General features: G+C 58.3%; 1 protein-coding gene across 2 annotated transcripts; it reads right to left on the bottom strand.

Moving 5' to 3' along the window:
* Positions 1-1,422: 1,422 nt before the first annotated feature.
* On the bottom strand, positions 1,423-10,176 carry CBX2 (chromobox 2). 2 transcript variants are annotated; one of them, XM_080381345.1, is made up of 5 exons: positions 9,985-10,176; positions 9,855-9,898; positions 9,212-9,277; positions 7,302-7,371; positions 1,423-6,847 (listed from the first exon to the last, which is right to left on the bottom strand). In XM_080381345.1, exons 1-5 carry the CDS (start codon positions 10,054-10,056, stop codon positions 5,498-5,500), a joined length of 1,602 nt encoding a protein of 533 aa, XP_080237471.1. In that variant the 5' UTR covers positions 10,057-10,176; the 3' UTR covers positions 1,423-5,497. The 2 variants fall into 2 exon arrangements, with proteins under 2 accessions (XP_080237471.1, XP_080237472.1); XM_080381346.1 differs by having other exon boundaries at positions 1,423-6,840; positions 7,247-7,371.
* Between the last annotated feature and the right edge of the window lie 492 nt (positions 10,177-10,668).

The raw sequence follows: 10,668 nt of genomic DNA on the forward strand, positions 1-10,668 counted from the left end.
GGTGCGGGTCGGGGCCCGGCGGCCGCCCCTGCCCGGCCAGCCCGGCCTTTGTATTCAAATCTGCAGGCGGAGGGGAGCGGGGGTGGGGTGGGTGTTGGTTTTGGTGGGTTTTTTTTGTTTTTTTTTTTTTTAAGCGGTGCCCTCATTAACCTCCTTTTTCTGCTCCGCCGGGTGAAAGGCGCGGACCCCCGCATTATGGGAGCTGTCAGCGGCTGGGCGCGGAAAATGAGTGTCAAGGAGGAGCGGGAGAAAGGGCCGCACAATGGCGCCTTTCTCCCCCGGCCCGGCGGGGGGGCCCTTTCACACGGGCCGCGGCGGGGCCCCCAGCGGGGCGGGCGCGGCGGGAGGGGGTGGGGACGGCGGGGGGCGGCTTGCGAAGCCCCCGGCCGCAGCCTGCAGGAGCCGCCCCCTTTACCCCGTGCCAAGGCGGCTCCGCGCACCCGCCTGGGGCTCAGCTCCCTGCCGACGGCAGCCCCGACGGCGGAGCCCTGGGGGGGAGGGCGTTTGGCCCCCCCTGCCCCGCCGCGGCAGCTGGGACCGGGCAGCCGCCGTTGCCCGCGCCCTTCGGCGCCCGCGCAGCCTCCGCAGGGAAGGCCCGGCCCGAGCGCGGCCCTGGGCAGGTCCCGGTCCCGCTGATGGGGGTGGCCGGGTGGGGCCCCTGGGCTGGGCTGGCGCTAAGCGGGGACACCTGAGACCCTGCCCCGCCCCCGCCAGTCGCAGCGGAGCCTGGTGGACTGTGCACTGCCGGTAGGAGCGGGGCCCGGGGCTGGGAGGGTGTCGCGTCCCGCCGGGAGCCTCGGGGGGAGCGGGGGGGGGGGCTGGTTCCCCTACCCCTTCAGCCTCGCCCAGCCCGGGCCCGGGGGGCCCCGCTGCGGCCCGGGCCCGCAGCCCCGGGCGGGGGGAGGGGGCAACACGGTGCCCCCGGGGGGAGCGGGATGCTGTATCACAAGCAGCGGCTGCCCCGGGTTCTCTGTGTGTGTGGGCCACTCCCGGAGCAGTGACCACACCAGCCTGGAAAGTTAAAAAAAAAATTTATTGATATACTAAAAAAGAGCAGTGGAAAAGTCATACACCACTCCCCCCTCGGCCGCGCCCCGCCCCCCCCGCCCCCGTACCCCTCTCCTAGTGTTTTCCTGCAAATAAATTAAAAGCAGCCTAGAGGTCGTGGGTCCACACTAGCGTTAGTGTCCAGCAGCCCTAGAAAACTCGCTGCACCGAAGGCAAGTGAGGTACCCGGCAGGCGACGGGAGTCCCGGGGGGAGCGGTGCCCACAGCCCCACGTCGCTCGGCGGGCTGGGTGCCTGTCCTGTTCCACAAAGCCCTTACGCTTTCCCAGGGTAATAACATCTCCAACTTTTGTTCTCTGAAAATAAAAGCAAACAAACAGCTGTAGTGTAAAGCAATTATAAGTGTCATACAGGAACGATTTGGCTCTCTCTTTAATTGAAACATACAAATTACAAATCGGACCAGTGACTGGCACAAGTTACAAGAACAATTGTTTATTTTCACCCATCCCTCAGTTTCTTTCAGTAAAAACCTCTCCGGCTCTGGAGCCCTTCACACCCAGCCCAGAAACTCAATGCAAACCAAACCCCCTAAACTATCCCCGTCCCTCCACGAACTCCAGTTTTTTTTGGTACAAAATATATATATATAAAAATAGACTAAGTTTCTAGGGAAGATGGCTGAATTGGCCACCTCTTCCAGTCCAATGGAAAACAACAAGTATGCTTAACCAGATTATGCCTGGAGAAAATATCCATTTAATATACAAATACTGCAGGACTTTCCACATCGGAAACCCCTTAGAAAATGACAAGTGACAAACTAATTGGCTGTTTGACACACGGCTGAACACTCCAACCCATAGCAGCAAACTAAAAAAAAAAAAAAAAAAAAGAAAAAAAAAAGTAGACTTTGAGTACTAATGGTACTGACTGGTAAACAGGGTCTGCACCGGCTTTCAACCCCTGTCCACAAAAGATTACAGTAAATCACTCACATAATGTGCCTTTGAGAGGCAAACTCCAACAGGAACCGTTTGCTCAGACACCCCAGCACTGCTGGGAGAGCCGAGATCCCAAAACATGAGGTCAGGAAGGGGCTGGGGAAGGAACGCTGGAGGAGATGAAGGTCAGAAAAAATTCTCAATTATCATTTTCACCATCCTTAGACCTTTGGAATCGAACCAACTGGTGAGCAAAAGGCACAATAGCAAGTGGTGACAGTAGAGTCCTGCCGCTACTGGGAGGAGACATGTCTGGGAAGAATGAATGACAGAGGAAAGCCAGTCACCATTGGGATACGTGTTCCCCTGGGTACAAGCCCGGGCCCAGCAGCCCTTCACCCGGCCAGGAGGCAGGAGGAAGCCCCTGCATGGAGAAATGCATGTGAGCTTTGATGGGGGCTCTGGAGGGAGCAGCCGTCTTGGGGCTGGCGTGCAGGAAACACAGCACCTGCCGTCACAGCTCGTCTCCTGCACCCCGTGGATGCTTGGTGCCTGACTGCTTCTTGGAGCATCCTCAGATGCTTTTTTCCCCCTCAGGGACACCAGTCTCCCACATCCTATTGCTCTAGGCAAGAGCATCCCTGTTAGGCTGGCTCCCCCTCAGTGGGCATCCCTTGGCTGCCTTCAGTGCTGCAGCAGGGCTCTGAACGATGGCTGGGTGTCCCGCTGGGGACCAGGGCACCTCTCCCCATCAGTATCATGGCTGTCTCCAAGACCCTGTGACCACCTTGCTTTGCATAGGCACAAACCTGTTGTGGGACCAGTGTCACAGACAAGGCTGAGATAAGGACGGTCCAAAAGGCACATTGTCATTCGGTTTGGATTTGCAAAGGCCAAGTAGCAAACATTCAGTGTGTGGGGAAGAGCATTACCTCCATGCTCAGATTCCTTGACTCTTCTCCCAAAACACTAATTCCCCCAGCACAAAAGCACACCCAGCAGAGACCATGTCCGGAGCATTCGTTTCTGCTGACACAGGCCAACGTTTCCTTGGACTGTTCAAAGCAACGGTAGCTCGTTTGGCAAAGTTAAAGACTAGAAGGTAAACAGCGCAGACTGACATTTTGGCATCGTGGAGCTCAACAGAAACTCTGTCCTTGGGAACCTTCTGCGCGGACAACACTCCCTCCTCTCCCCTTGGCCCTTTGCCTTGCAGAACGATGTGCAGCACATTGCAGGGCTGGGCGGGCAGCAGCAGAGCAAGGCTGTGCCAGTCCCCGGCAAACCCCCTGCCCCAGGCTGCCCGACACCCGGCATTCAAGGCTGCCTGGCTGCACTGGGGCAGCACTGGCGCTGAGGCGCCTGCTGCATCGCTCCGGCAGCAAGGCATTGGTATGCCTCCACCCGCTCCAGCTTGCTGGCACGTTGCTGGCTCACGCAGGATGCTGTGCTGAGCTCTGTAACACAACAAACTCAAGGCCATGACCAAGAGGACAGCTGGGGATTAAACACAAAAGTGAAGGGGGAGCACCTCTGGAGCAGAGGAGCCTGCCCCGGTGGAGGCTGCAGCTGAGTGCACAGAACAACCATCCATCCCTTGAACTGGGCAGCACCTGCAGCCAGCGCCAGCGTTTCATTTCACCTGAGAATTGCACTGCCGCCAGCCAGCAGCAGCAAATGCGACTGCAGTGGGCTGATGCGTCGCGGTGGGGGGTGTCAGAAGTACCTGTACCCCCCGTTTGGTCCATTTATCTCCACACTCATGTGTGTGATGACACTTGCAAGTGCCCCTGCCTGTAGCAAAGTAAGATGCCAGTCCTGGTGCCAAGTCAGTCGCCTGGCAAGCAGTGACCCCTGAAGTGGTGCCTGTTCACACACACACCAAGCAGTCACCCGAAGGACAGCCCTTTGGAGGCACTGGCAGGCTGCAGGCTTATCATCTCCTCTGAGAAAGGAGTTCAGCATTAATGGAATGAAAATGACCTTGAATGCTACTAAACTCTGCCTGAACTACTGCTGCTAATTTTGGCTTGTAAGAGTACTCTACAGCAGGGAAAAAGACCTCTGTAAAAAAGCCACTACTGGTTGCAATTACAAGCCAAAAAGAACACCCTGGCTGCTGGCACAGGATGGCAAGATGAAGGGGAACGGCTGCTGCAGGCCCTCTGGCTTCTCGGGGAACAGCAGCCTGAGGTACCCACTGCCCCTGTGTAGCCCTGACCATCCTCTCTCTCCTCTCCTCTTTCCCACTGCTCCAGACCACACATGCAGGTGTTCTTGACCAGCTGCTGAGCCCTCCAGCTGCAGAAAAACGTGGATGATCAGAGTGAGTCAAACCCAGTGAGCATCCAAAGTTGGGTCTGGCCTGGCTCCCAGCAGGGAGGGCTCACCCACCCCTGGCACTGCTTTTTGGCTGAACAGCAGCACCGACCTCACAGATGCTAGCTACCAACCTAGCTGCTGCTGGAAGGGTTCTCATGTTCTGCAAGACTTAAAAAGTATTCCCCAGCTCAGTCCCTGCAAGTGCCTGGCAACTGGTGAATGGGAGGGGAAGATGCTGGGATGAGGCAGAGGAGCAGTGCTGGGGCTCCCTGGGCTGCACAGCACTTTGGGCTTTGCTTTCTTCTGAAAGTCAAGTCACTGCAAAGAAGCCAGCAGCTCCTGCTGGCTCCCAAGGCGGGACCCTCCCTGGGCAGCAAGGAGGTACCTACTACCAGCTGTCCCTTGCTCTGAAAGAGGCACCCTGGACACCCACCTCATCAGTGGCATTCAGGATTCAGTCTTCCCTAGACGGGGTTTATTCCCCTCCCTCAAAAAAAAAAAGAAAAAAAGAAAAAAAGAAAAAAAGAAAAAGATTTTTCCCTAATAAAAAAATGTAAACAATATTTCCCTATCAGCTGGAAACCACAACAGGAATGTCGTGGACTTCATCATTGGAAGTGGCCTTGCCCAGAGGGGTGGCTGGGCTGAGTGTACCCTGAAAAAACCCCATATACAGCCACCCCCCAGCAGCCCCCAAGGGCTGGGAGCAGTGGCTGTCTCATTTGGATTGACTTGTGACTCCCCACGGCTCACAGACAGATTCGTGGTGAGCCTAGAGGAAAGGAAAGGATCTCCTTTTCCTCTCCCAAGTATAAGCCTGGCCCATCGCAGCTCCATGTCCTGTCCCTGCTGCCAGAAAGCTGCAGACCTTGTCATCTGCTGTTTCAAGCTGTAAAGCAAAGAAACCCGTGTACAGTGAAGCCTGGCTCAAAACTTGCCAGCTTGTCACCCCCAGCAGCACCAGTGCCCCTGCTCCCGGAGAATGGCACCAGCAACCTCTGCTCGGGGCACTGCTCCGGAAAAGGATGGAGAGAAGCTGGGAGGGATCCATCTGGCAGTTCTGAGCAGGTTTCACTGCGTCTTTCTCAAGTCTCTCTAGACATGAGTCCTGGTAGGTCTCACAAGGTCTCCATGTTCACTTGAAGGAAGAAAAACCTGATGAAGAGCTGGGCAAAGCTGAGGGAGAGGGTGAAGGACCCTCTCGCTCCTCTCATGCACCTGGGCTCAGTATTGCCGCAGGTTGAAAAACCCAACGCTGGTGGGGGACTCCTTGACTGTCACTGTGATCAGGTTAGCGGTGACGTCGGTGACAAAGACGTGCTCAATCAGGCTGCGGGTGGGTTTCCAGTCCTGGCTGGTCTGGATGGAGACAGACATGTTCTGACTCACACCCGGGAAGGAAGCCGAATCCCGGTCTGAATCTGAGCTGGTCTCGTCGCCAGTGCTCATTTCGGAAAGGGCAGCGGGCTTGTGGTTCTCTGTGGCTGCGTGCCCCTCCTGTGTGCCAGCTGTGCTGCTTTTGGCCAAGTCCCTGTCACCTGCCCGGTGTCCCTGCTTCTCACTCTTGCTGCTGTCCCCCCCTGAGAGCACACTGGCGCTGGTAGCATTCAACCCAGCACCCACCGCACTGCCCTTCGTGCTGCTGGCACCCACGCTTGCTGCTGTGCCACCGCTGGAGCCTTTGGACAGGCCGCTGCAGAGGTGGCGAGGGATGCTGCTCCCGCTGGCCACACTTGGCCCATTTTTGACACTCTGCAGATTTAGAGCTTGGAGGTTCAGCTCCTGGCTGGAAGCCGGCTGGCTACTGGCCCCAGATGAGCCCGCAGGTGTCTTGCTGCCGTTGTGCAACATCTGGCCTCCCACAGCAAACCCCGATTTCTGGTCCCCTCCAGCGCCGCTGCTAGGAGCTTTAGCAGTCTTGGGTCCCTGCATGCTCAGCCCAAGCTCCCCAGATCCTTTCTGGTTCCTCATTTTTAAGTCCAGCCCTAAGCCACTCTTACTGGTTGCCTGCGACTTCAGTGCCAGCCTGCCCAGGGGAGAGGTCTCTGCCAAGTTCTGGCTTTGGGACATCCTGTTCATGTAGTGCACAATGGAGCTCTGCCAGCTGATGGCCCGGTTTGGGCTCGTGGAGCCACTCTTCGTCATGTTGGGCAGGTTTTCTGCAGACGACCCCCCTGAGCTGAGCCCAGCCAAGGTGCCTGGCGGGTCCTTCAGTGCAGCCATGCCTGAGCCCTGCGTGCTGTGCTGGGGCTGCAGCTTCCCCATCAGCTTGGTGCTGCCACCCACCTCCTTCCGGGAGGTTTTCAGCACCTTTGTCAGGTTCACGGTCCTTCGAGCTGCTTTCTGCTCTGGGGGAAGAGGTTTCCGCCCACGCTTCTTCCTGGAAGTGTCTTTCATTTCAGGCTTTGCCACCAGGATCTGAGCTTTCTTCTGTGGTACCGGGTGAGTCTCTCTGCTGCGGGGACCTCTCTTTGCTTCCAGGTCACTTTCATCCTCTTCATCAGAAGAGGAGGAAGAGGAAGATGTGGAGGAAGAGGAGCTACTTGACTTAGTTTTTGCAGGCATCTCTGGTTCCTGCAAAGCAATGGAGAGGGACAGGGAAAGTTACCAAAGATCTATTATGGGCATTGCAAATCCTTCAGTGTTGCCTGGCCAGGTGCCTCAAACACACACAGGTTCTTTCTCCATGTTAGCTGATCTGCTCGTCCTCTGGCATGAAATGAATTCGGGAGCATACAGCACAAAACTGAGCAGGCTTAAATACCAAGCAGAACCCTGATGCCCGGGAACTCTTCTGTCTCCTTCTACACCATTGCCAGGAGCAGCGAAGAAGGGACATCCTCCTTGCAGGCATCCTCATCCACCTTCCCATCAGTGCAATCTTCAAAGCCCCTAACCCGGGGTCTGCGGGTATTGCTGCGTCCTCACCCCCCTCCAGAGGCTTAGCACCCTGTGCTGTGGGCAGACACTCACTGGTGCCTTCCAAAGCCCCTTCACAGCTGTGATTTCCACCACAACCAGAACTCACCACATGTTTCCTGGGCCTGCCCCTGGGCCTCTTGCCCCTCTTCCGATTCTGCACTTCTTTTTCGTGTTCCCTGAAAAAACGATTAAGGACAATGTTTGCAGGGAAGAAAAGAGCATGCAAAGTCATCCTGGTTCCTCCCTTTCTTCTGTCATTAAAACTCTCCCTCGCTCAGGATGCTGAAGGGTCAGCTCCCATCCCAGCTCCTGAGCAGCAGTGTCCTTAACCCCCACCAACATGTGATGATCTTACAGGCTCTGAGCACATCACTTGAACCCATGCTGTTACATGCAGCCAAAAAGCCCCAAGAACTGTATGGAAACCCAAGGACTCTTGCAGTTAAACCTTCCCCACGTGGCACCTGGACCGTTTACCCTGTGGGACCCCGACAGGTCACTGGAAGACTTAAACCATGAATGCAATGCAATGTAAGAAAAAGAACTAGAAAGTGAGGAAAAGGTTATAAAAATTGCGGCCTTAGAACAAGAACAGCTATCTGGATGTCGGGGTGCCTGGCTGGCTCAGCAGCAGGTATCTACCTGGATTTGCCAGAGAGGTGAAAGGAAAGAGAAACTCTCTTGCATACAGCATGGGATTGAACTGTATGGATGGCTGAAATGTATTTACCAAACCACTCACAGAACCAAAATCCTTTGCCATGCAAGACCTTTCTGCTGGTCACCCCAGTCCTGGCCCCTTGGTCCCACTGGTGCCAGTCACAGGCCTTCCAAAGGGAGGCATTGAGTTTTGCAGTGTTGCCCCTGAGAGCAGCTGCCGGCTCTGCTCATGCCCGGGGAAACCAAGGCAGGCCAGCAGTGACAGGAGAGCATCTGTCTGCTACAATAACATCCCCCCAGCAAGAAGCTTCTAGCAGCTGGTGATGGACCACACAGTGTTACCTATCCCCAGTCAGTGGCTTTTCCAATGCATGGTGAGATTTACAGGTTTTCTGGTACAACAGGATCAAGCAAAGCGAAACATCTGCCCTGTCTCTGCTAAGCCTCACCTTAGTTACACCCTTGCAGAGCTGAGCTTCCCCTTTGCTCATGGTGGGCAGCGGCACAGCCTCCGTGTGGAGGAAAAGCAAATGCTTTCCCTGGAAACTCAGCAAGTTGTCTCCTTCACTGAGCTTGTTTCACCTCTCTTGCACCTCCTGGCCTGGACACGGTGGCCCAGGCTGGCAGCCACGCAGAGCCCGAGGCCATGGCATGGGGAATGTTTTCAGGTCACTATACTATTTTATGGGTCTCCATTTACAAGGGACAGTGCTAAGCAGTAATACATATGGCTAATCAAATGCTGCACTGTCTGCACTAACCAGATTCTGTTCTTGAAAAAATGGATCCAGAAGCGAGTTATAATTAAATCCTATCATAAACTTTAATGATTTTTATTAATATGGAGCCAAAATATTTGGCAGCGCTGTGTTTGCTGTAGCCAGCTGGCTACTTTTTTACCTCCATGCGTGATTTCCTGGTGTGTAATCGCTGCAGCACAACTGCTGTTGCCAGCTCGGCTCTGGGCAGTAGCCCTGGCGGAGGACACCATTTTCTCCCACACGTTACTTCCTCCACCCTCTCATAGCTGTGCCCTCCAGGAGTACCCTCAGGTGCCTTCCAACCCCACCATGGCCCGCAGTCGCCCCTTGGGGAACGAGAACCAAAGGTCTGTGCCGGGCGCTGCCATTGCATAGCCGGTGCAAACCTGGACTGAGCGTGGCTTCGTGTGTACCCAGCGCGGGGAGAGATGTCCTAGGTGGACCTGAGCTGTGGTTTCGGGAGATGAACAAAAGGACTGTGCCACAAAAGGCACGGCGAGCTTCAGCCTGTTGTTTCCACAACTTCCACTGCATGCGCAGCCAATTAGAAGTTAATTGACATTATCATTCGCTTAGAAATATTTAGTTTGCTCACTTCTTTTGGAAAGCCAGGAGGAGTCTTGGATCAAGGATGTTCTCCTCGGGCTCCCAGCTGTTGTGCCTGCAATGGAAGACATGGACTGGGCAAAAGCGGGGGGTCGGGGCTCCCCGCCGCCCCTGTTACCGGCCCAGCACTGGGGAGTTCATCCAAGGGCAAACGGGCCCTTCGTGCCCCAGCACGCGGCGCCGGACCCCGGGAGGACCGGGTCGGGGGCCAGTACAGCCCCATCGCGGGGGTGGGCAGGAGGGAAGGGGCCGGGGGAGGCAGATCGGGGAGGGGGCGGCCACGCCACGGGGCGAGGCGATCCCCGAGCATCCCGGGGGAGGGGGGGAGCTCCGCTCTCAGCGGACGGGGGGTGTGGGGCCGGTGCGTGCTCACCGCGGGGGGTTGGTGGGCTTGGGGGGGGGGGGGGGGGGGGAGAGCGGCCCGGCTCGGGGTTGGGGGGCGGGAAGCGGAGCCCCACGCGGCGGCGGGGAGGGCCGGGCCGCGGCCGCGCTTATTTGTAAACAAAAGGAGCGGCGCGACCCGAACAAAAGCGGCCGGGCGGCCGGGCGGCACCCCCGCGGCCGCGCCCCGCTCCGCGCCCCGCTCCGCGCACCGCCCCGCTCCGCGCACCGCCCCGCGCAGCGCCGCTCACTTGGAGGACCAGCCCCGCCACTTGACCAGGTACTCCAGCTTGCCCTGCGGAGAGAGACGGGGAGAGGCGTGTTAGCGGTCGCCGGGGGGGTTGTCGGCGGGGCGGGAGGGGGGGACGCGGCGGGTCCCACCTTGCGGAGCCGCTTGCTGAGGATGCACTCGGCGGCGAAGACCTGCTCTCCCACGCTGCTCAGTTCCTCCATGGCCCCGGCTCCGCACGCACGCACACGCACACACAAGGGGAGCCCCTGGGCGCGCCCCCGACGGCGGCCGCGCGCGCTCCCGCCCCCCCATCCCCGCGCGCCCCCCGGCACAATACAGCGTGCGCGGCCCCGGCACGGGGGTGGTGGGGGTGGTGGTGGTAAGGGAGGGGGGCGAAGGGGGAGTCCCCCCAAATTCCCCGCTGGCCAATGGGGAGCGGAGGGCGGGGCGTGATGGGGGTTTGGGGAAGGGGGGCATTGTCTGCGTGCGACCCCTCCTCTTCCTGCCCGCGCGGGGGTCGGCGGGCCCGGCCGAGTGGGGACAATGGGGCGGCCCCGGGCTTTGTTCACCGGGCAGCGCCCCGGGGTGCTACCCCCCCCTCCCCCCCCGCTGTGATGCTCCTGGGGGACAAAGCGGGGGCTGGAGGCGGCTGTCCCGTCCCCGTCCCCGTCCCCGTCCCGCCCCCCCCCCGCGTGCCGGGCCGGAGCAGGCGGCTGCGGGCTGGCTTGGGGCTGGCTGGTGGGTTGGTGGAATAAAGAGTCGCTGTCTGGGAGGGTGGCGGGGCAAGCGACCCCCGCCGTACTGGCTCGCGGGCTCCCAGCCAGATACGGCCT

The sequence above is a fragment of the Falco punctatus genome, assembly GCF_963210335.1.
Source record: "Falco punctatus genome assembly, chromosome: 1".
Lineage (NCBI taxonomy): Eukaryota > Metazoa > Chordata > Aves > Falconiformes > Falconidae > Falco > Falco punctatus.